Source organism: Camelus bactrianus, chromosome 16, assembly GCF_048773025.1.
Source record: "Camelus bactrianus isolate YW-2024 breed Bactrian camel chromosome 16, ASM4877302v1, whole genome shotgun sequence".
NCBI classification, from domain to species: domain Eukaryota; kingdom Metazoa; phylum Chordata; class Mammalia; order Artiodactyla; family Camelidae; genus Camelus; species Camelus bactrianus.
The window spans coordinates 11,183,941-11,209,524 of NC_133554.1; the positions used below are offsets into that span (position 1 = coordinate 11,183,941).

Genomic DNA, 25,584 nt, shown 5'->3' on the forward strand with positions numbered 1-25,584 from the left:
TGAGTTGTACCTTTTCTTCAGCTTCCCTTGGAAGGCTGCTTACCCTGTCCTGGTAATTCTGCTGTTTCTCTGCTGTATTGTTCCTCAAACTGTCTATGACTACACCTGGAGATTGGCTTCTCTGTGACCTCTTCTTAGGGCCATGAAACTGGAAGGATGGGCTGAGATGAAGATGGGAAGAAAAGGCATGAGAGTGAGAAGTAAGACAGGAATGAGGGTGGAGGAATGAAGATGAAATATGAGGACATAGGGAGGGATGGGACAGGATGGTGAGCAAAAGGGGTAAGAAGGAAAAAGAAATTAGGGAAGGATGTGAGAGGATGGGAGAGGAGAAAGGATGAGAGAATTAGGAGTATCAAATTAGATGCCTAAGGAATGTTGATGAGGTCAAAGGTGGGTGTAGAGAAAATGAAGAATGAATAAGGATGGGAGATGAGAATAAAATTCCTATATGGAATCACTTCCCATTAGCATATGGCCATGGGATGAGTAGCACCTTTGATGTTACTGTTGGGCCCCACACTTCCAACCAGGAAAAGAAAAGTTTTAAGTTTTGCTGAAGGTAGAATGATGCAAAGCAGTCTAGGTACTCCTCTTCTGCTTCCTCTGGCTATGAAATGATCCTCAAAGGACAGAGAGTAGGACTGAGAGATGGAGGAGAGGAGAGAGGATGTGTGTGCTGAGGGTTCATCCTCCACAGCCCCATTGGGCCATCAAAGTCATCAGCCTCCCGCCTTTGGGTGCAGTGCCTGCCAAGATGGACTAAAGAACAGAGATGAAGTGTGTCTCTTTCCTGATACTCTCCAGACATTTTGGGGTTAAAGAGAATGAGCTTCCCTCCAAGGGAAAAATTCTTGAGAATGAAAACCATGAATGTGGACTTTAGCCACTGCTCTGTGACCTTAAAAAGTTCTTTCCTATGGCTGGGCTTGTTTCTACTTGTACCATAAGGAACTGGGACAATATCATCTCTCCAAAGTTCTTCACGTTAAGTGACCTTTGATTAGAATAGTCTGGATGAACCTTTTCATTGGGCTGAACCCAGAAAACATTTTGAGAGCGTTACTACCACCACTCCTTCGACCCCATGAGCATTTAACATTGCCCCAAACCTTCTATCTATTACACGCAAAGATCCCCAGTCTTTGACATCACTTCCTCCTGAACATTCATTCCAAACACTTAAGGGTGTTTTCCTTGGAAATTATCTCCTCTGTTCTGCCTATCCTCCAAGGCCAAAGGGTTTCTTTAACAGGTGAGAAACTTGTATTTCCCTTGGTATTTCTCTCTTTGTGCCCCTGAATGTGTTATATTGACAGATTTTTCTGCTTTTGAACCATCCTTACATTCCAAAGATATACTCCACATGAATATGCTGCATTTTTTTAATACAGTTAGAATCAGATAATATTTTGTTCAGAGTTTTCTCTTTTTGTTTATAACTTAAAGGTTTATAATTTACTTATATCATTTTTTTCTGGTTTTCTAGCTCATAATGAGCTTGTAGTTTTGCTTGAAAGTTCCCTTAAAGTTTGGCTATGGAGTTATTCTGGAGGGGCAGTTGAGAAGCCCAAAACTATCATTTTACTTTCTTCAATGCTTGTAGGTCTATTAAATTTTATATTTCTTCTTGGACCAATTTAGAATGTCATATTTTTTTCCAGGAAGTCTCCAGTTATATACATTAGGTATATAGTGGTTCACAATACTCATCGTGTTTAAGTAAACATTTTTATAACATACAGACGTGCAGGGAGCATAAATGTGGAAACAGTGGCATAGTTTCTTAAATCTCCCTCCTCAAAAAGAAAATAGTGCAACAAAGATAGCAAAACCCAAACCTCTTCAACATCTACAATAAAACTATGACAAATATAAGTAGTTACTTCTTTAGGATTACTCTTCTTGTTCTGTCTCCAATTTATTAATTTGGATACTTAGATCATTTGTTTTCAACTGCAGTTCTTTCCTGATAAACCTATTTAAAACTGAAACTATATCTTTTAATCAAATTTGCTTTTAATTTGTAGTTTTTCTTTATTGTTTTTTAGTTCCAAATATTTCATAATTTCCCTCATGATTTCCTTTTGAACCTAAAGTCTATTTTGTACGCTTCACTTCTAGTAATACCTTCTTAAATTTCCAGATATTTGGTAATTTTAGGACTATCCTATTTCATTTTTTTAAAATAGAAGTATAATCAGTTTATAATGCTGTGTCAATATCTGGTGTACAGCACAATGCTTCAGTCATACATGAACATACGTATATTCATTTTCACTAGAACTGTTCTTTTAGGATTAATCTCAAACTTTAGTGCAGTATGGTTAGAAAACATATTTGTATTATGCATTATAGATCAAGAACATATCAGTGGAGAATGAATATGTTTTCATTAGAATGTAGTGAGACTTTCTTTGTGGCAAAGTACATGCTACCGTTTCATGTTTGCTTAAAAGAATGGGTATTCTCTGTTAGGGGATGTTGTAATATACATAAAACATGCAAACTCAGTCATTTCCATTTGCTAGATTTTTTTCTGAATTTTTTTCTCATTTACTGCTTTCTATTTAACAGGACTTTCTCCTTGAGGTTGGTTTGAAAGTTACACATTCTGTTTTGCAAGCAAGGATGCTTCCTCTTACAACACATATCATTTTAATTTATCCCCACAGATTTCTTAAAAACATCTACATTTCCCCCCAAAAGCCATTTATCATGCTTTCATGTCCTTTTATTCCTCTCCCCTCATCCACTAAATAGTTGACGTTATCTAGTATTTTAGAATTTTATTTCAGACATTTTCTGTATTTTGTCTTGCTCTTTTAGTCAACAAGAATAAACTTTACTATATTATTTTCCCACTTCATTTTCCATAACTGTCACATCATTTTTTCTGAATATATTTCCCTTCTTATCTGAGTTCTTTGTTCAAGGGTGTTTTCAAGGCACATCTTGTCTGGAGAACTTTTTAGGCCTTCTGTAATTGAGAATAATTGTGCCCTCAAATTTAACTGACTCTTTGGCTGGATGTTAATTTATATACTTTTTAAACATTTTTTATTGAGTTATAGTCATTTTACAATGTTGTGTCAAATTCCATTGTAGTGCACATACATTTTTTTAAGTTATTTTCTTGTACTTTTTAAGATTATCCAACTGTTTTTTTAAATGTGACATCTTGTTGAGAAATCTGAATTCAATCTTAATTTTGCTTCTTTATATGTAATCCTCTCTTTCTCTCTGGAAGCTTTGAAAACTTTTACTTTGTGGTGTTCTTAAATTATATGGTGTTCAGAGATTTTTAAAAATTATTACTTTTCTTGAGAATTTCATGGGCTGTCTCATTCATAAGTTGTTCATATACTGTATTTCTGGAAAATCTATGAACATTACTCCTTGAAACATTTCCTTCCCTCTTCTCTCTCTTTTTATGGGACTTTCATTTGTAGAAGTTGACCTTTTTATTTATATCTTCTCTCTCTCTTACCCCTCCCCCATTTTTGGTATTTTTATTCTTCAGGGCTTACTGCCTTTAGGAGAGTACCACTATCTGATATTGTGGATTTCTGGATCACTAATTCGTTTCTTTCCTGCACCCATCCTGCCATTTATCTTCTCTGTTGACTTATTTACTTCAACTAACATGTTTCATAATGAATATTTCCCTTTGTTCTTTTTATGCTTTATATTCTCAGTATCTTCCCTAATATCCTTGAGTATTTTCATCAGGCTTATTTTAAAATTCTAACTCTTTTCCAATAATTTAGACTCACATGGCATACATTATTTATTTTTATTCTGGTTGTGCTCTCTGATGTCAGGTTAATTTGACATGTGTACTCATGATCCCAGAGATATTGCTGCCCTGTTTGATAACTGGTCAGGCCCTAGCTTTGTCCCTCTAGTTATTCACTTGAAGGAGGGTATGGGGACAGGATGGTCCCCAGAGAATGTCTCAGGCACCGCACAATTATCAGCCATTCCCACTTGTTGCCACTCCACGTAGAAACATCTACGATCACTAGGAAGAAGGCATCTTCTTAGCTTGTATTCCAAAAGCCTTAAGGATTTAAAGAGAGACCAAGTGAGTGGCCATGAGCTCACCTGTTTCTATCAGCTCTCCATGCTTGCAGGGCTTTTAACTGCCATCATGGCACCCCATGGAGAAGAGATGGCTGGCTTTCCCCCAATGGAAGGTTTTTGCTTCTTCCACATTAATATAATATTATCTGGGCATTTGGACACCAAATATAATAAATACATTTCCCAGGCTCAGCTGCAGCTAGGTGAGGCCAAGTGACCAAGTTCTGGCCAATAAGACATAAATGGAAGAGGTCTGTGCAGCTTCCCCCAGATTTTGGCCTTCATGGGAAAGGTTGTGTCCTCTACTTGACTTTTCCTTTTTATTATCAGTTAAAATGGAGACTTATTGGCAGAAGTTTAACAGTCACCTCGGACTACACTATGGAACCATTCTTTGAGGCTGGCAGAAAATCAAGAGCCTGAATTCTTTATAATTATGTGAGGCTTTTGGAATACAAGCTATATCAACATACCATGAGACTGCTTATCAGTACATGAAAGAAAAATAAATGCCCAACTTGTTAAAGCTACAATTATTCAGAATTTCCCTATTATAATAGCTAAACCATTATCATGTTCCCTACAAAATCCTACATACATAAGCAGGACAAATATCAAAAATTTCATTTCATGGAAGAAAATACTAGACTTATACAAAATAAGTGTGGGCACTTAGGTTAGGATCCAGGACTCCTGGGACCCAGCCCAGGATGCTTTCCTCATGAAACTTGGTGATGAGTTTGTTCCATGGTCTTCACGTTAGACGATGATTCTGCCCTCACTCTCTGCCTTGGTATGGGCTTCTGAATTTTATAATGTAGAAATAAAAATCAGACTCTCCAATCATCTTTGATTCAGTCTTGGTTGAGACTAGAGGACCCACACATTGCAACAGAAAGAACCTTGAGAAGACACAAGATTCCTTGAGTGCAAATGGCAAAGTCAGTATCACGATCAGTCCTGGCTTAAGCAGGTAAGGAAGAAGGTTAGAAAATAGCTACACACTAGTTACCATAATTTTTACCTTAAGTTTATTTATTTATCTTCTCATTATTAATTGTTCATAAACCTGTTTACTGAAAATAACATAGATCATTCCTGTATTGTTGAGAGCTTTGTTTTAACGGCTACAAGGATTTTTGATTCATAAGCTTCATTCAGTAAGTGTTTAGGTAGTTTCCTCTTTTTGGAGGAAAAAATACACGTTCACTTAAAGTTGTAAACCCTTTGCCATCCAATATTGATCTTACTTGCTAATATTTTTGAACATTAACCTAACCTCCATAATCTCACTGATCAAAATCCGACCAGACCTTTAGAATTATGAACATTGCAAAAGACATTTGCTTTCATGAAAAGTTTTTTTATAAGTAAAATAAGTGAATAGATATGCCACTCTTAACAGATTAACTGTAAAGAAATATACAAAATCTTGATTTTCCTCAATAATATCAAACTCATGGTGCAGAGTCAGGGGAGGGGAGTGGTGACAAGGTGCATGTGGGAATCAGAAATGAGACACTCGAGGTAGAAATTTCTGTGACGTTCCTCACTGAGGGGATGGAGGACACCTGCAGTTTCTCTGCAGGAGTCATTTGCCTCATGAAAAGGAGACCTTGCCCCTGACAAGCCTCCCCAGGGCCCTCTTCATGTCCTTGTTGCGCAGGCTGTAAATGAAGGGGTTCAGCAGGGGAGTCACCACTGTGTACATGACGGCCCCTGATACATCATCTTCTACTGAGTTTAAGGAAGAGGACGAGGGGCGCAGATAAGCCCTGATCACAGTCCCAAAGAACAAGGCAACAACAGCAAGGTGGGATCCACAGGTAGAGAATGCCTTGTACCTCCCTTGGGCAGAGGGGGCCCTAAGGATGGCTGAAACAATGTGGATATAAGAGACCAGGATGAGCACAAAGGGGATTAAAATGACTGCTCCCCCCAAGAAGAAGAGCACAAGCTCATTGACCCGAGTGTCAGAGCAAGACACCTTCATCAGGGGTCCCAGGTCACAGAAGAAGTCGGGAATGATCTTCTTAGAGCAGAAGGAAAGTCGGAATATTAGGAAGGTATGGGTCACGGCAACAAGACTAGTAAGGGTCCAGCAGGCAGTAACCAGGAGGACGCAGCGCCGGTGGCTCATGACCACTGTGTAGTGGAGAGGGTAGCAGATGGCCACGTAGCGGTCATAGGCCATTGTGGCCAGGAGAAATATGTCCATGTCCCCAAAAGTCAAGAAGAAGTAGAGCTGAGCCAGGCATTCTGCATAGGAAATGGACCTGCTCTGGGTCTGGATGTTCACCAGGGCCTTGGGCACGGTGGTGGAAGTGAAAAGGATGTCGTCACAGGACAGGGTGGCGAGGAAGAAGTACATGGGGGTGTGGAGACACCTGTCAGTGCCAATGGCGAGCACAATGAGCAGGTTCCCAGCCACAATGACCACATACATCCACAGGAACAGCAGGAAGAGCATGTGCTGCTGCTCTGGCCGCTCAGACAGTCCCCAGAGGAGGAACTCAGAGATGCTGCTCTGGTTCCCTCCTGCCATGAGCACAGAAGTCAGAGAAAGAGACATTGAGTGACACCCATTAACACTCTTCTAACACATTCCACTCTAGATGATTGATGAGCATACCAGGCTCTCAACTCTTGAGAAGAAAAACAAGAATGATCTTAGTTCATGGGTATTGGTCACCTACTACGTGCGCTGTATACTTTTTATTGAAGCCTACCAGATACAATATACTAGGAAGTGTGGGAGACAATTTAAGGGCATTAAACTGGATTTCTTGGTTTATTTCTCAGCCCTCCTTTCTGTTCCAAATTTCTTTAGTTGTAGTTTCTTTTTCTTCAGCTGCACTCTCAGGAGAGTCTAGAAGTTTTCACTTAATTCATTCATTCATTCCACAGGTATTAGGTACCAACTCTAGACCTGGTGGACTGCTGGATAAATAAGACAGTGATAATCATTAACCTCAAAGAAACGTCAGTCTAATGGGATACACATAACTGTCTATAAAAAAAATCCTGTAAAATGTTGATTCACGGTCCTTTGTGTAAAGCAAAGGATCTGGAACTTTACTGTGTCTGTTATAAAGGGCCACTAAAGCTACTTGAGCAGGAAGTGACATTCATGCTTGAGGAGACCCAATATGTGAAAAGCCTGTTCCTTTCCCAGGTGTGAAACCAACTGAAGGTTAGTTAGACCCAGAGTCGATCAGTCAGGTGGAGGCAAAAACCACCTTCTTTACGGAAAAAGATGAAGTGGGAAAATGTACCTTAGCTGTGTTCACTAAGTGAGCTTTTAAATATGCTTCGAAAGTTAAATCTCTTTCCCCTTTCACAGGCTCAGCTGGACGGTCACGTGTCTCTCCCACAGGGGAAGAGCCCGCCCCTCTAAAAGACAAAACTGGGAAGAAGAGAGCAAAGTGGCTGTTTCCTGAAAGTGAGCAGAATCCTGATGAGAAGGGAGAAGCTGAGGCCCCAAAGTCAGCAATCAGATGAGTCACTGGATAAAGCAGTGCAGAGGTCAGGGCTGCTGGTCTAACAGGAGAGGTCTTCATACAGAGAGAAACATCGGGAGTAGGGAGGGCTTGTTCCCCTGATGAGTGAGGCAATTGTATATGGATGAGCCTTCTCTCCATGACTGTTGGTAAAATTCCACGCGTTACCACACCAGTATCACCTACTACAGAAAATGTCACTGGTCCTTCCATGGAGAAAAGGTTGTCCCTGCACCGAATTTGCACAATATTTTGTCTACAGAATTTTTATGATTTTTTTCTGTTGGCACTTGAATTGAACATTTTCTTGTCCCTGTATTACCTGTAGGTTCTTTGATATATTTTGCTTTCTGCAAAATAGTAGCTGCAATAGTGCCTTGGATACAGCAAGATTTAAAGAATTATAAGAAAACTTTGAAAAATTCAAGCTTTACAGAGAATTCTGTAGAAAAAAAAATATCTCTATAGAGAAAAATTCCAGTACAGTATATCGCCAAGAATTTTCAAAATTTCATAAGACAGTTAAGGTTTGGGAAAGAATATTACAAAGGGGAAATAAAGAAACGCAGAGAAGAAATGTCTAGACACCAGGAAGATGTGAAATAGGAATGGAGGAAACGCTAGAAAGAAATTGAAGAAGTCATTTCTTCAGCGAAAACTCTAAGAAGTCAAAGGAAAATGACTAATACAGAAATCATTCGAAAGGACATAAAGGATAGATATTTAAAAAGGAAAATAAAACAAAAATTTTAAATGAGATTAAAAAGTTAGAGAGAAAGAGATGAGTATAGAAAACTAATAAAGGAGACCCAGTCTATGATAAACAGAGCCTCTAAGATGATAACCAAACATTGGAATAGAAGAAATATTTAAGATTATAATTTAAATAAACTTCACTGAAATGAAAGAAAACCTTACTCTACATATTGAAAAGACATCTCTTACACCTGGGAAAATTGATTTAAAAAATAGTCAATTCCAAAACATATTTTAGTACAATTATGACACTTTTAAGATAAAGAATCCTCAGACAGCCAGCTCCCCCCCCCAAAAAAAAAATCAAGGAAGTGACAAGGAGGAAAAATCAGGTTGGCATCAGTCTGACAGCAACATTCAAAGGCATAAAATAATAAAAGAACAGCTCAGGAAACTCAAAAATATAAAGGTGAGTCAAGGATTTGATATCAGCCAATCTGTACTTTGGGTATAAGGGCTTCAAGCAAAAAGTTCAGAACATAAAGAAATTCCAGGAATGTTGTTCCCATGAACTCTTCCTGGGGAAACTGCTAGAACAGGAGCTTCAGATAATCAAAAAGGGTTGAAGTAACCTCAGCAAAAGGACTAGTAAAAAGCACTAAGTATATATTTACTATAGAACTAAGATCAAAATGTGGGGTTAAATGTGGTAAAACAGTATGTAAATTAATATACTCTATTAATGTGGAAATAACTACCAATAAATGGGAGATGGAAGAGGAAAGTGAAAAGTATAATAAATTCCTGATTTTCCCTGAGGAACAGTTAGGAGAAAAGGAATTGAATATTAAGCAGATCTGTCAAATAGTAGGTGTTTCAGCCTATTCAAGAAAACAAAGATAGACTAAGAAAGATAATACTGTTGATAAAATAGTGTTATTGGAGGGTGGAAAAGAGGGAAGGAAGAAGAGAATAAATGCTACAACTTAACTTTCTTGTTGTTTAGACTAAGGAACAAAAGAGACTGTCTAAAGAAAGAGAGGACTCAGGGCACATGTTACATTGAGGTATTATCAGAATGGAATATGTCCTATGACGAGAGAGAAAGAAAGAGAAGGAACAGACTACATACTAAAGGACATAAAAGAGTGTGACAGGTAAAATAATCTGACAGAACTAGGCCAAACATATCAGTCATGTTAATAAATATAAATGAGATTAATGCCCCCTTTAAAGAAAAAACTATAAATTGACTCACCAACAAAACCCAACTCTACTCTGTATACAAGAGAATGAGCTAAAATAAAGGAATTCAGAACAGTTGAAAATGAAATGATGGGCAAAGGCATGGAGGCTAATGCAAACACAAGGATGTAATCTTTATATCAAACAAGTTGGTGATGGAACAAATGGATATCTACCTTCCAAAGAATGAACTGGGATCCCTACCTCAGACAATATTGAAAATGAACTCAAAATGTATTAAAGATCTTAATGTAAGAGCTAAAACCATAAAACTCTTAGAAGAACATAGGGAATAAATCTTCATGACCTTGGATCGGGCAATGGCTTCTTAGATATGACACCAAGAGCTTTGTCAACAAAAGAAAATGTAGATAAATTGGACATCATCAAATTGTAAAACATTTGTACTTCAAAGGACACCATCAAGAAACTGAAAAGACAACCCACAGAATGGGAGGAAATTCTTGCAAATCATAAATCTGATGAGAGATGATTGTCTAGAATATAAAAAGAAAAATTACAGCTCAATAATAGAAGACAGCTAACACAGTTTTAAAATGAGCAAAGGATCTGAATAGACATTTATCCAAAGAAGACACACAAATCAGCACGAAGCATATAAGAAATGTTCAACATCATTAGCCGTTAGGGAAATGCAAATCACAAAGTGCCATTTCACATCGCCTTCGATGGCTAGAATCAGTAAGCCAGATAACAAGAGTTGTCGAGGACGTGGAGACACTGGGACCCTGATAAACTGCAAGTGGGAATATAAAATGGTTCCGTTTCTTCGGAAAATGGTCTGGCAGTTTCTCAAAAGGCTAAACAGAGAGTTTGCATATGACTCAGCAATTTCACGTCCAAGAGAAATGAAAACATGTGTCTACATAAATGTTTGTACCTAAATCTTCACAGCAGTATTATTCATCATAGACCAAAATGGAACATGACCCAAATATCCATCAACTGGTGAACGAATCAATAAGATCTAGCACATCATGCAATGGAATGGTATTTGACAATTACAAAGAAGTGAAGTACTGATACACTACAACATGGATGGACCTTGAAAACATTGTGCTAAGTGGAAGAAGCCAGACTCAAAGGCTAACATATTGTATGATTCAATTTATATGAAATTTCCTGAATAAGCAATGGAGATCAGTGGCTGTCTAAGTCTGGGAGAGATGGGCTAGTGGGGGTGACAGGTAACCCATCAGCAGTGTGTCCCCATGAGCAACACACAGGAGCAGACGGAGGGGAAGAGGGTGAGCAACTCCTTGAGGGGCCAGAAAGAGGAGGGCCTGACAGAGACACTGGGATGCAGTGATCTCTGAGGGCATCACCCTCCACCTGGCCGGGGCAGGACTCAGCACACTGGGCTGCATGCCAGGCTCTGCCGGACGTCAATACAGGCTCAGAGCAAGACCCTCCTAAGTAAAGAGCATTTCCTGCAAAGTCAAACAGCAAAGCAGGTTTCTGCCAGAGCCTCCCTGCTGAGGAGGATGACGATGTTGGGGGCAGGACAGTGCTAAAGGAAGAGAACTTACATTCAGTGGGTCCCACCAGGACCCCAGACCCAGGAACATCCTAAACCTCTTTAGAGACACTGGAAGCAGACATTGTGCCAATGAGGAAAGTGAGGCTGGAAGAGGCTGAGTGAGGTGCCCCAGGTCACACACTGATGAGTAGCAGAATCTGGCTCCGCTCTTACCCCTGTAACTCCTGGTGCTGGGCACTGGTGTCCTGTACTTTGGAAGGGAGAAAGGCCAGGCAGAGCTGATGTTTCGGCTTAAATAGCTTCCTACTGGCCAACTCGCTGTCCATTCTGACTCTCTCTCTGAGGGCTGACAGATGCCATCTTGGGTCCCCTGAGTTCCCTCCATCAGTGCCTGCCTGACCATGACTGTCTCCCTGTGACCTGTCCATTCAACACCACCATCAATCTGACACTGCCTGTTCTATTAGACCAAATAGGATATCTTTCAGTTTCTTGGACACACAGGCTCCCTCAACCCCACTCGCTAGTCCTCAGCTCTGGTTTCTCAGTTACTCTTTCTTCTCCTGGAACATTCTCTCCACCATCACTTATCACCCCTGTTAATGCACTAAGTCCTCTACATCCCTGAGGTCTCAACATAAATGTCCCTAAGACGACTTCTCAGGCTATCTGCATCTTGCTGGGCATTCCATTATCAACCTTCACTGGCCTCTTTTCAACACCACTACAGTTTATAACATCTGCTTCATCAAGTTCAGCATCAGCACAAGAATGAAAGCTTGAGGAAGTCAGGGTCCTTGTGTGCTCTGTTCATCATGAAATTCCCCAGGGCTTAAGATAATACTTGGCACCAAAGAGATGTTCACTAAACAATGTCTGAGTGTATGAAGGCGTGAACACTGGAAGATGCATAATTCAACTTCTCCAGTTTACCTTCTGAAAACTAAGGCCCACAAACATGAGAAAAACAAAAAGGCAGCTTCCCTGAATTCACGTGTGGGTGGAAGGAGGGGTACTATCCACTGACCCTACATTCAAGAATTCCAGAACCTTTCATTGGCTGCAGACAAACTGTAGGCTTGCCTTGATGTAGGAGAGAGATTAGTGCACATTCTCAATTCCCACCCAAACTGAGACCTCTAATATCATGAACCAGTCCCATTGGAAAGAATTTCTTGATCAAATCACATGCTCCCTTTTTCAGGGTGCCCAAGTTTCTGAGTCTCCCCACCGGGGCTAGAATATGAAATCCACAGCCATCATAAAAAATTCACCCTGGGATTTTCTGTGTGTAAAAGAAACTCTTCTCTCACCAGTGCACCCATGCTGTCCAAGGAGGGGGGCTGGCTCTTACTCCTTCCTGCTGTCCTGTTTGTGAAGCCTTTCTGGACACACCAGCCACAGGGATCCTCCTTTGTCCATTCTCTCCCATCGCTTATTTTCTCTGTTCATTTGGTGGCTGCCATAAACTGCCTGAGGAATCTATTGTCTCCAGGTGGAGAAGTCTTTTAGATTTACATCATCTTTCCTAAGAATGTTAACAAATGCTTAGGTATTTTCTTCCCCAATTGACTCTTATCATTGCAGAGATGGAAGGCATACCTTATCCACCTTCATAGCCCTCTCTGCTCTAGGACAGCTTGGTCCTTGTTTGCTGTCATGCACGGGGGCCGTCTTGGGGCTTGTGTTCCACCCCAGCTGTCAAGCTTACCTTCCTGCCTGGGTTCGTCACTGAGGACCTACTGCCTCTTCAATGCTCTGCATCATTGGGAACTGACATGAAAAATCTGCTCAAGTACTCAGAGGCTGTTCCTTTGTGGAGCAATGAACATAATAACAGACTCGTGTGCAGGCTACCTGCCTCTGCTGCAGCAAGCGTGTCCTACACCCCCACTGCAGCAGGACTGCAGACTGGGGTATTTCTGTTCATTAACATCAGGACCTCTGAAATAACCGTAGGGTTCTCAGCCCTGGGCTCTAAAGGGACTTGTGCTATGTATATATTTCCCAGGTAGCCTCAGTGTGAGCCTCTCAGGGCTCCTGTGGGAGTTTGAAGCTTAATAATTGCCCCCTGCCCTCTACATCCCCTCAGGAGCAGTTGCTGAGAAAGGGAGAACTATGTGGTCCAGCAGCATTGGGAGTTCCTTTCAGAAAAGTTATTAACTGCTTGTCTCTTGGGCTCAGCTAAAGAGCCACCCCTTCCATCCAAAACTGTCTCCTTTGGTCGATGATATCTGAAGTGACACTCTTTAATTCAGTCACAAAATGGCTCTGCTAAAATTATGATACCTTGTGTGGAGGAAATAACCTCTTCAGATAGTAGAAAATGTATGAAGTCATGGAAATTCTCACTCAATGTAGTTTTTTCTCAGAATTTTTATGAGAAGGTCATGATAAGCTTGGTGGAGGGAAGGAGAGAGAGACAAATATTGGGACACAATGGTCTGTGAGCTTCTATTGAGAGAACATTGAGGACTAAGGGGCACCAGGAGTAGTGGGTGCCAGGAAACTCCAGACCCTGGACATGCTTGCTGACGCACTACAGATCCTTCATGACAGTCAGCTCCTGGCTCACCAGCAGCTGCCCTCCCCAGAATGGGTATCTGCACTTGGTCCTCTAAATACAGCTGCTGCAGATGTGATCAGAGCTTAGACCCAGCACAGCCCCATTTCACCAGCAATGACATATGAACCTCATGGTAACCACAAACCAAAAACCTATAACAGATAAACAAAGTAAAAAATAAAAATAAGAGAATATAAACATAACACTGTAAAAAAAAAAAAAAAAAGACAAAGAAAGCCATTTCATAATGATAAAGAGGTCAATTCAACAGGAGGCTATAGAATTTGTAAATATTTGTGTACCCAAAAGAGCAGCATATAAATATGTACAGAAAATATTAATAGAAATTAAAGGGAGAAATAGAGATGGCAATAGAATAATAAGTAGTGTTTTAACACACCACTTACTTCAATGGATAAATCACCAGTCATAAAATCAACAAGAAAAAAATGGATTTAAATGACAAATTAAACCAGATAGGCTTAGTAGCCCAAAGCAGCAGAATGTACATTCTCTTCAAGGGCACATGGAACATTCTCTAGGATAGACCACATACTCAGACATATAAGAAGCTTCAACAAATTTAAGAGGATAGAAATTATTTCAAGAATCTTTTCTAACCACAATGGCATGAAACTAGAAATCAACCACAGAGGGGGACAAATGAGAAAAAAAAAAAATGACTGCATGGAGACTAAACAACATGCTATTAAAACACTAATGGGTCAATGATGAAATCAAAGAAGAAATTTAAAAATACCTTGAGACAAATGACAATGAAAACACAACCACACAAAAATCTATGGGATGCAGCAAAAGCAGTCCTAAGAGGGAAGTTCATAGCAATATAGGCCTTCCTCAAAAAAAACAAGAACAATCTCTGCCTAAAAGAATTAGAAAAAGAAGAACAAACAAAACCTAAAGTCAGCAGAAGGAAAGAAATAATAAAGATCAGGGAGAAAATAAATAAAATAGAGATTAAAAAACAATACAGAAATCATTAAAACCAAGAGCTGGGTTTTTGGAAGAGTAAACAAAATTGAAAAATCTCTGGCCAGGCTCACCAAGAAGAAAAGAGAGAAGACACTAATAAACAAAATAAGAAATGAAAATGGAGAAGCTACAACCAACACCACAGAAATACCAAAAAAAAAAAAAAAAAAAAAAAAAAAAAGAGAGAGAGAGAGATCTTTTCCATGGAAACAGGATCAGGAAGGGGTAGTTCTGATCTGGTTTTCTCAGGTCTGAGTTCCCTCTATCTCCTGAAGTTTATTGTGTGTGTGCATGTGTCTGTGTGTGCACAGGCACTCACACAAACCTGCTGTCTCAGAGAGGAGTTACAAACACACCTTGTGTTCCCACATTCAACAATGCTCAGTAACAGACCCCTTCAGAAAATCAGGTTGTTTCATTGTCAAAGCACTGATGGGCTCAACTATCAGGGAGTCTCGAAGCACTCCCTGAGGGCTTGTCTGCTACCCTTCATGCCAAGGGGAGGCAATTTGCCTCTTGTGTCCATGAGAAACCATCTTCACTCATGTGACAGACATCTCAGGGCACAAACACTTCCCAGGAAGAGTATGTTGGTGGCCAGCATTGCCTGGGACTCCTGGCTGCCTTCTTTCTTACAGTTCAACTGTTTCTCACTTCCCAATCCCATCAAGTTCCTGCCTTTCACTGCTCTTCTGAGCAATGGAGTGAGCTCTTTTCTTGTTTGGACCCCAGATACATCCTTACTTGGCAACTGACTGAAATCATCAAACTAGTATTAATGCAAATATCCCTCTCGACGCTGCAATAGCTCGTGTTCTCCTGGTTCTGGAAGCTGGTTCTTCTCACTCTTTTTTAAAAAATGGATTAAAAATTTAAAATTATTTGTCAGTAATACCTCATTAAAGCTGGGGGGGGGTGGAATCACAAAATAATGAACTAAAAAAAACCACACAAAACAATAACAACCAAAAACTGTATTATATGCGTAGTGCACCATTCAAATAGTTTTAAGTGAAACAAAATGGTCCAGTGTAGTTCCTTGCCCCTGACTGGTTCCTCGCCCACCTTCCTGAGCCACCTCACTGGGCCGGGTTACTTCTAGGGAGCAGGTTTTAGCTGAATTTTCTGGTGCTCTTCTTCACTTCTCTTTGCACTTCTAGTTCTTGATTTATCCATTTTAAACACTGTCTATTGAATTCCTAATAACACTGACTACAAATTAGTTCTTTTACACCCCCACTCTCAGTCCATTCTTGTGGTTTAGTTATGTCACTATTTCCAGATAATTGGTAGTTTTTACAGAATTATGACTGTGTAAATATTGTTCCCCATAGAGCTTAATAACAGACTCTAATTATGTTCGCTTTTGCTCCTGAGAGCCCAGATGCTCAGTTCCCTCTTCGTCCCTCTCTGTACTATATGCCACACCATACCCTCAGTGCTCCAGTGCCCTGGGGCTTAGCAGTTAGCGCCCACTTCCCTCTGAGCCCCCTCCTCCAGGTTCTGTGCTCCAGCATGTGCTAGTCACTTCCTCAGCCTGTCACACAGCTGCCATCCTGGAACTGCCCCTCCCTGCTTCATGGGTTGGGCCTTTTCCTGGCTCCCTTCTCTTCTTGCTTTTTTCACTCTGTCTCTGCTGGAGCACATCCCCAGTGAAGAACCCCTAACCAATATTCAAAAACAGAATGGTCTTTGGACCTCCTCATGATAATAGTTATACATTTAGTATACATTAATTGGGAAAAAAATAGATAAGGACCAAAAATTACTGTAAAGGTGCTATTGCTTTTTATGAATTGTGTTTTACTTGCCACAATAACATTAAGGAACATGTGAAAATCTGTTAAGAATTTGGGCTTAAGGTTTGGTTTTGTTTTTGGCTGATTGCAAAGTAATCTCCTGGGAACCACTGTCTTAGTACCTAGTGACCCTATATGGGAATCCCTAACTCCAAAGTTTTTTTTTTTTTAATTTATCTTTTAACTTACTAACACAAATATAGATATAAAATTCAAAAGGTACAAAAGGAAATATGGTGCTGCAGCCTCCCAGTCCCCTTCCCTGAAAACAACCACAATTCAGTTTCTTGCATGTCCTTTGGAGATATTCTGTACCATCATCATTCAATAGAATCATAATGGTAAAAATAGTCTACCTGTTGAATGGATAAAGAAGATGTGGTGTATACATATAATGGAATAGTACTGAGCCATAAAAAATGAAATAATGCTATTTGCAGCAACATAGATGGACCTAGAGATTATCATACTAAGTGAAGTAAGACAAATATCATATGATATCACTTATATGTGTAATCTAAAATGTGACACAAATAAACTTATTTACAACACAGAAACAGACTCACAGACACAGAAAATAAACTTATGGTTATCAAAGGGGAATGTGGGGGAGGAATAAATTAGGAGTTTGGGATTTGCAGATAACACACTACTGTATAGAATAAACAAGGTCCTGCTGTATACCACAGGGAACTATAGTCAGTTTCTTGTAATAATCTATAATGGAAAAGATATGAAAAAGTATATATGTATGTATATATATGTATAACTGAATCACTTTGCTGTACACCAGAAACTAATGCAACATCGTAAATCAACCATAGTTCAATTTAAAACAAAAGTCTCCCTGTGCTGCCCAGGAAAGTACCATCAGTCACACGTGTGCCTATAGAGCACTTGAAATGTGGCTAGTGCAACTTAGAAGTGACTTTTAAACTTTATTTAATTTGTATTAATTTAAATTTGGATTTACATGGCCACATGTGGCCAGTGGTTTACTCTACATGTTGTACCACATCTTGCTTTGTTCACTTCACAACACATATATCTTGAGATAGACTGTTTGGTCTGTCTTATTTTTAAAAGCTGCTGCACAATAGCCTCTTGTAATCCACTAAGGGAATCCCTTACTCAGCCCAGAGAGCCATGGATCACCACTTTTAATAAAAAGCTCTGAAATCTTTTACATCATATCATCATAACCAACACATCTTGTGACAATTCTGGGTTCCTCATCCTTCCACTTTTATCAGCCTAAGCCTGAGATAGTTTGATATCCAATAGCCCCTTTTAGGGACTGGAGGAAACAACTTACCATGAATCACTGCCCTAAAATACAACTATCATCCACATGCCCTGTGCCTGGAAGTCAGTGGTGAGGGTGGCATTCTTCAGGGTTAATCATGGCTCCCTTTAAGTGGTTCTCCTTTAGAATGCAAAGTGCACTGGGCAAGGCAAAAATTAACGGAGAGCATCTGAGGCTGGTTTTGCTTTTGCTCTGATGAGAGGGACAAAGAGATGATGGAGAGGCTAAGGGACTTTGTGAAGCTGTGTGGGTTCTGATGGTGAATCTCCCTGATCTTAAAATTGTCCTTAAGTCCATGTGGATCCCTAGGGTTGCACCTTTAGGCAGCCTTCCTTTCAGGATATTTCAGGCAAGAGAACCTTTCCAGTCTCATATGACCTCTAGAGAGCAAATTTCACCAACCTGTTTTGATGTTTAACCCGTGTAGCCCTTTCTTCTGTGAGGTCTCTATGGGAGGCAGTGGGTGCACAATTCAACATCAGACAGACCTGGTACAAATCCTGGCTCCACTTGGCAAAGCCCCTTTGCAGCTTATGGGGCGAATGCACAGCAGCACGTGCTGAGTTTTGGGTGGCCAGTCTGTATAAGGAATCATATGGGGGGAATGAAGAAATGGTCTAAAATTCCCTCAGAAATATTCCTGATTCACCACTGGGCAGGGCTTGCGGCTAGACATTGGACAGAGGAAGGAGATGTGATTCCTGCCTTGTCAGGGTTCCTGAACTAACAGGGAACAGTGCTGGGTTCTGCACACCAGTGGGCACTATCTTTCACGATGACAACTGGGAGAGTGGAATTTGTGCATTCTGTGGAACACTCATTTCTGCTATAGAACCAGAAATAACCTTACCAGCGGGTCATATGAGCGCTGAATAAAATCAAAATTGTCTGCACACATCCCAGATCAAGACTCAGTTACATCCTGGGATAGAATTTTTGGCCTGGAGTGCTCACCTATCCCTGCATCTACACCCTTGCCGCGTCTCTCTGTGGGCAGAGTGTACTGTCTCGTTCCCTGGCTGGGGGCTTCGGCCCATGGAATAGGCAGAAGGGAGAGTGCCAGCTCCATGCCTAGGATGGAGGAAGCCTGATGGGTTTGTGCCTTGCCCTAAATGCCTCTCTTGGGTAGATGCTGCCTCTTCAGCCTGGGCCCCAGAATGAACACACGTGGAAAAGACCCGCCCTGGCTGATCTGCAGACCAGGAGTGAGGCGCAGAGCAAACCCAGCCAGCAGAGCATTAAAACAGAGCTGTACCAACTAAGCCGCAGACTGGTGGCAATCGTTACTCCAATCCAGTGAGTTTTGGGGTGGGCTTGTCACATAGCACTCTTGTGGCAATAGTTAACCAGTACATGTAACCATTGTTTTATTAGGTTCTAAGTTCAGCTGCTGCAATAGAGACCCTACACAATAGTGGGTCAAATAAGAAAGAAATTTACTGACCTCTCATGTGAGAATCTGGTTAAGTAAGTCCAGGGCTAGTCTGGTGGCTCATGTGTCAGGGAGCCAGGCTCCACCATTCTGCAGTGTGACCCTCTCCCACATGAAGCCTTCATACAGTTCACAGATTGAGGTCTAAATTTCCTGCCACCCTGCAATCCAAAACACTCCGCAGTGTGGCACCAAAATCTCTTTCCAACATTACCCTCCAGTACGTAAAGCCTCACCTTGACCCACTATTCCCACTTCTGCTTCAGGCCTCAGGACTTGTCTTCTTCTTGAGTGGGTGTGCTCCCCTCATGTCCCCAAGCTGGTGCCCCACTGCCATCCCCCAGGTCTCAACATCTCACTCCCACCAGGGCCTCAGGAGCCAGAGCTGGTCAGACTTGGTGCTCCCCAGGAGTGAGGCGCCCTGACCTCCATGGGTGGGGGGCTGCCATCCAGCATCCAAGAGAAGAATGCAGTCTGCCCCCAGTCATCCTCCCACTCCCCTGCCCAGCCTCTCCCCTCCTCAAATCCCTGCTGACCTCCAGCCCTGAAGAAGCCAGGGAACCTCTGCACCCCCCATCTCCCTCCCTCCTTCTAGACCTTAGTAGTTTAGTGAGCATAACAGGGCTTGTTCACATGGGTCTCTCTGCTTCAGAGGTTGACTCAGGAGGGGTGGGCATATTGGTTTGGAGGGTGACAGGCTCTCTCCTGGACCCAATTCTAGCCAGGTTCCTCTGAGCCTTCTTCCAGATTCAAACTTGGCCTATAGACTTGAACAAACACTAACATAGTTTCTAACAGCTCAAGGCCACACACCTAGGACGACCCCAGCTCCCTGAAAAACACTCCAGGCTGCCTGAAGAATTGGCTGTTTGTCCCAGCCAACACCTGAAGAGAGGGCCCTGGTCTAGCTTCTGTGAGAGGGTAGGAGCCTAACTTTGATAAGCGGCAATTAGCCAACACAGATGGGTTTCACGTGGCCAACGCCCCACCCTTCCCACCTTTTGCACCTCTCTCACTCTACAGAGCCCCCCTCCCCCTTCCTATTCCCTCATTCTCCCTTTAAAACCCCGGTCACCTCAGGTGCAGCTGAGTTCAGTTCACGATGGACTCTTTTCCTGTATTATTGCTACTGTATATTATTGATGTGTCTTCACCACTTTAAGTAGTGCCTGGCTTTGTTTATTTTTCAAAAGGGGAGGTGTCCAGGACTAGCCTTATTTATTTGACTTTTAAATAAGCACCCCAGGGACGTTTCAGTACAGAGGTCTACATATCATATTTTGAGAAATTATACTTCCTTTTCATAATTATATAGATGCCATTTCTCTGGCAGCCCTTTTGAATGGGAGCTGTATTTTCTGACTGTGGGTCCCGTGGCTAGCACTCCTGCAGGGAGCGAGCCGCCGGCAGTGCCCCACAACTATAGGGACCAGGAGGCGGGAAACACCTGTAACACTAATACTGGGAACTGCCCAAGGACAGAAATGATGACAGGAGAAGGGGGAGCCTGTTCTTTCCCCGACCCCGCTGGTACCTGCTCAGCTAGCTTTCTGCTGAGCTACTGAAAGGAGAAAGGAGTGAGTTTACAAGACTGTTCGAGCTCTTTCTCATCACTTCCTGGATTCCCGATGCTTCACTGACCCCCCACCCCACCCCCAGGCTACAATTGGACCTTATTATCATCTGGGATCTACCATAAAAAAAAAAAAATCTCAAAAGTCCAACCTTTACTTCTCTGAACATAAGCGCTTGTCCTTCCAGTTCTCACTCATGTGTACCCACCACAAACCTGCTTCAGCTGCATCAAAACCTCTGGTCTGGCGCCCCACTTCCTCCCAGTTCCTACTTAGTCTAAACCCCCAAGTTGATCTCTCAGACTCTCTACTTCCAGGCCACCTGCAAAGTGCTCTTTCTAAAACTCAGGCTTGATCATGTCTCTTTTCTGCTTAAAACATTGCAGTCTGTGCTGCCTGGTCACACCCACGTGCCTCCGCCAGGCCCCCCAGGACTGGTCCCCTGCTCCCCGCGCGGCCTCACACGCTGCCTTTCCTGCCTCGCGCTGCATGCTCGGGAAGCAGGCTGCACACGCGCGAGCACACCTGGGGTTTCACGCTTCTCATCACTGCACTGTCCTGTTTAGACCAGGACTTTCCTTCATCTCGTCAGCCTAAACTTCTGCGTGGCTTCCTTCCTCTTCCCCTCCTCCAAGCCATCCCTCACATTTACTCCTTTCCAGCCAACCAAGAGCTGAACCACCACTTGGCACACTGCCATTGTCATGTCAACACACTGTCTTCTATGTACAGTTTCAGGGGTCTGTCCCTCCTCCCAGTCTTAGGAGTGCCTGGAGGACAGGGACTGTGTCCTAGCCAACTCTTCCTCCAGCACCAGGCACAGTGTCTGGCATGTAACCCGGGCCCAGGTCAAGTCCCACCTTTTTCATGGACTCTCCCCAGCTTCCCTCCTCCGAACCCTACAACTCTTCTGTGTCATTCTTGCCCTAATCATTCATTGCCCCAGTTCATTATCATTTTAAAAATGGCTAATTCTTCTGACAGATTTCATTAGAATCAGTGAGAATTTTCACTCAGTAGCTGTTGGCCTTGTATCTCCCTCCCTTGTTCTGTCACTCAGTTCTCAGTAAGGAGCCGGGCTTCAAGCTAGTTTGCCCATCAGTACGATGGGGACAGAGGCAGCCCTAGGCGGCCATGGTTTTTGTACCAGCTGACTCCTAGAGCCAGGGTGTGTCCCTGAGCCAAGGACAGATAGGCGGGCCAGGTGAAGTCTGTGCTCTGGCAAAAGCACTGCCCAATCTGGGTCAAGCTGGGCAAAGCAGAGCCTTACTCTTGGGCATTTTTATTTAGAAATACATTAGGGTAGCATTTGAGACTAATAAAGAATTGTGCAAATTGGAGGTAGTGTGACATAAAAAATATTACCTAAGCCTCCCTCTATGTACCAACATTGAAATAATGGAAACATCCCCACATAGGAACCTGGAGCTACTTGGAATCCTGGCCCGCACGTTGGGAAGCCCAGCAACATGAGGATCTTTATCCCTGGCTTCTCATCAGCTCCTTGTCTTCATGTCCACCTCCCTCATTGACATCAACCCCTGACTCATTACAGAGTCTGGGCGGGCATGGGGACTTTCTGTTCTTATGACCTAATGGTGTGACCTAAGCGCCTAGTACTGCACCTGGCCCAGAGCAGGTGCTTGGTAAACAGCTCCCGTCATTCTCCTCGCTGTAGTTGTCACCGTTATTGACTCATTCAGAATTTCTTTTACTCACTAAGGTACTTTAACCATCCCTGGCTTACTAAATGTGACCAACTAATGGTTTTCTTTGCAGGAGTGGAAGAACCTCACAGCTGACGGAGGTGGCACTGTCATTACACACTCGCTTGAAATCATGCAGCCACAGGCCTGTGCTGGGTGAGGCAGGAAGTGGGGAGGTTTGGTGCTGGGCTGAGCTGGAGGGAGCTGAGCAGCACGTGGCGGACCCTCAGTGGGGTCAGGAGAGGCCAGGGCAGCCCAGGGGAGGCCTGGGGATGGCCACCTTGGGCAATGGCTGCTCTCACACATTCTCTACCCTGTCCCTCCAGCTGGCTCTCCAAGGGTTGGGCGTTTTTCAGAGAAGAAAAAACTCAATGAGAATTTTCCACCAGCTTGAAAGGGTGGAGAACCCCCTACCATGACAGGAAACACATCTGTACACGAGTTTGAGAGCTTCGGAGAAAAGCCAGGCCTTGGCCTCAGGGTGGAGGCAGCCCAGGGACGCAAATCTTCTGGCTGCCCCAGCCCCTGTGAGCGGGGCCCCCGCCAGCAGGGGCAGCCGTGCTGTGAGTAGCCGCCGCCGGCCAGAGCAGTGGGGACATCAGCACCGGCTGTGGCGTGACTGCACGATCCTGCCCCCGGCGCACGACACGCTTCCCGGTTCCCAGGGACTGACTATACTGGGGAAACGAGGGAGAGAAGCCCTTCTTCATCCTTCTAGTCATCCTCCTGTGCCCACGTCACCCCTCACGGAAGCACTGCCTACTGTGAGGGATTCTAGCCTCAGCCCTGCTTTCTCCTGCCTGTGGCCCTTGTTCTTTGCTTATAAATATTCAACTATTTACATTTTAAGTCCTCACCATGTGGCTAGAATTGGTTGTGAATTTGTACATCTTAATGGGAGAAAAAGAAGCATTTTATTAGCAATGCTGAGAAGACAACATTTGAAAATAAAGTTTGCAGGCGGCCTGCGGGGGAACGGGGCTCACACTCCATCACTCTCCTGTGCTGCCTCACTTTCCTTGTCTGGCTCTCCCGGTTCTGTGGTCAGAACCACCTCTGCTGCGCCATCTCTGGGTGCCCTGGGATAAGAAGAAAAATGCCGAGGCTTCTACTTTTGAAGGGAATAATTAAATTTTTCATTCTTTCCTCATTTTAGATGAGAATTTTAAGTTGTCCCCAATCAGTTACCTTGCATCCTTACTGAAAATCTCTTCCTCTTCAGAAGACTCCCCATCATGTAGCTTCTGTGCCATATTTTCCTCGTGCGTGGCTATGAGAGGTCTATACATTGTCTGTGAGCCAAAGTGGCCACCTTCTCCAGAAAAAGCCCTCCTAGAAAAGAAAAGGGGGAATATTAATTCTGCATCTCCCCTGCTTTCTCTGGCAACAGTACTTTATTCTCCTCAAATTTACCTGATTCTCACTTTCCCCTGAGCATTTATTTCCTATGCAACAGAAACTGAAAGAAGCCCTTTGGAAGAAAACACACACAAATAGTGATGCTTGCCATGTTTCACATCTCTCAGTGTGTCTCTCCGGTCTTAGTAGGACTAAATGGGCACCTCAGTCAATACTCAGAACAAGCAAAAGCACCACAGACCTGGACCCTGATGATAATTCCATGCACACTGGGCTTCTCCAAGTTCTCCATGATGTCCAAGATAGCCCCCCAGTGTCTCTGGAGAGGTCTTTGCAAGTGGCTTGGCATGGAGTTCAGGCAGAGTTTTTAGCCCCACTGGCCTTCTTGGCCCCACCAAGTGCCCTTGTGCAGGGAAGACACTGCACAGCCGTGCTGGGCGGAAGCACGTGACCCTCTGGAAGTCTTTTGCACCAGTCCTCTCAGACTTAGTCTCACATGCAACACTTGCTGGAGGCTGTGGGGGGGGGGAGGTGCTCCTATTTTCCTGGCTGCTTTCTCCTATAAGTTGAATCACACCAAGTAAACCCCTGAGTCCAGCTAGCACAGTTATCTGACTCACTGACTTTCACACTGCAAGCTGTCCCCGATGCATAAGGAATTGTTAAATCAGTTTAAAGGCCATGACCAGCACTGAAACACAAAATGTTCTTTTTTGAATATACATAGAAAAGGAAAAAATCAGAGTGCATAATAAGTTTGTTTTAGAAACTCCTTGTGTCCATATAGTATGTGGTGCTGATTTGTGACAGCAAATGTAGCTCACAGCCCAAGCACAGGGTGATCAATGAAGGCCTCAGTGGAAAGGAACCATCTTTTTGATACTCACTAGCAGTATGGCCATAGGGCAGGACCTTTTCCCTTTCTCTTTCTCCATTTCCTTAATATAAAAGGAAGAAACAAACTGCTGTCTAAAGTTTCTCCCAGTTAAAATTCTATGAGATTTGGATAAAGGGAATAGAGTGTGGGGGCCTGAAAACCAGCAGGAGAACAAGGGAAGTTTCCCTGCCACTTTCTAGGAAGGACTCATATATTCTCCCTTCCAACAACTTTGAGTGAGGCTGGTCCTCCAACCCTAGAACCATGTGGCATTCCCTACCCAGGACCTCCAAGAAGGCCACTGGCCCAGCCCAGCCTGATGGCCACCACCAGCAGGAACAGGTAACAACCCAAACCTCTCCCCCTCCCCCCTTCTTCCCTTAAAGGACTAGGAAAAGCAGAGGCGTCTGGGCCTGTCCCATTCCAGCTCAGCTTTGGCTGGGGAGCTAGTTTTGCTGGTAAATAAATTAGGGTGAAGCATTAAAATAAATAAATACTCTTCCTTCCTTTTGTGGTCTCTTCAATGTAAACTGAAGAGATTGAAATAGATGAGCTCTAAGTTCTCCTCTAGTTCTACTTTTAAAATTCCCAGACTAGGGGGAGGGCACAGCTCAGTGGTAGAGTGAGCTGCTCAGCATGCACGAGGTCTTCAGTTCAATCCTCACTACCTCCATTCAAAATAAATAAACCTAATTACCTCCCTCCCAATAGTAAAACACACAAACAAAAAAACTTAAAAAAAAAAAATCACCAGACTAATATTTACCTTATGCTTCCTTTATTACCGCCCTTTGCTGCTGTTCTGTAAGGACAAATCTGTTTTGGAAGAAACATGATCAGAATTATTCATCACAATGACTATCTCCAAATCGTTATTCATTCTTTTTTATTTTAAGTCCTATCCACCCAGTGAGACGAAGGCTTTTTTTGTGGAAGGAATGTTC

General features: G+C 42.8%; 2 protein-coding genes across 2 annotated transcripts in view; both read right to left on the reverse strand.

Moving 5' to 3' along the window:
- The window catches only part of LOC105065189 (olfactory receptor 3A10), a 77,565-nt gene that overhangs the window by 49,067 nt on the left and 2,914 nt on the right, over positions 1 to 25,584 (reverse strand). Inside the window, exons 2-3 of the mRNA XM_074342581.1 lie at positions 25,407 to 25,456; positions 23,593 to 23,736 (exon numbers count right to left, since the gene is read on the reverse strand). The gene's annotated coding sequence lies outside the window, so the exon portion shown is untranslated. The remainder of the gene's footprint in view (positions 1 to 23,592; positions 23,737 to 25,406; positions 25,457 to 25,584) is intronic.
- On the reverse strand, positions 1,623 to 6,970 carry LOC105065186 (olfactory receptor 1P1-like). The gene has a single exon (XM_074342582.1). The coding sequence runs from the start codon at positions 6,656 to 6,658 to the stop codon at positions 5,687 to 5,689; it is 972 nt and encodes a 323-aa protein (XP_074198683.1). The 5' UTR covers positions 6,659 to 6,970; the 3' UTR covers positions 1,623 to 5,686.

Bases quoted from the DNA above. Each gene is read 5' to 3' on its own strand.
- LOC105065186 (XM_074342582.1), bottom strand. From the start codon at position 6,658: ATGTCTCTTTCTCTGACTTCTGTGCTCATGGCAGGAGGGAACCAGAGC.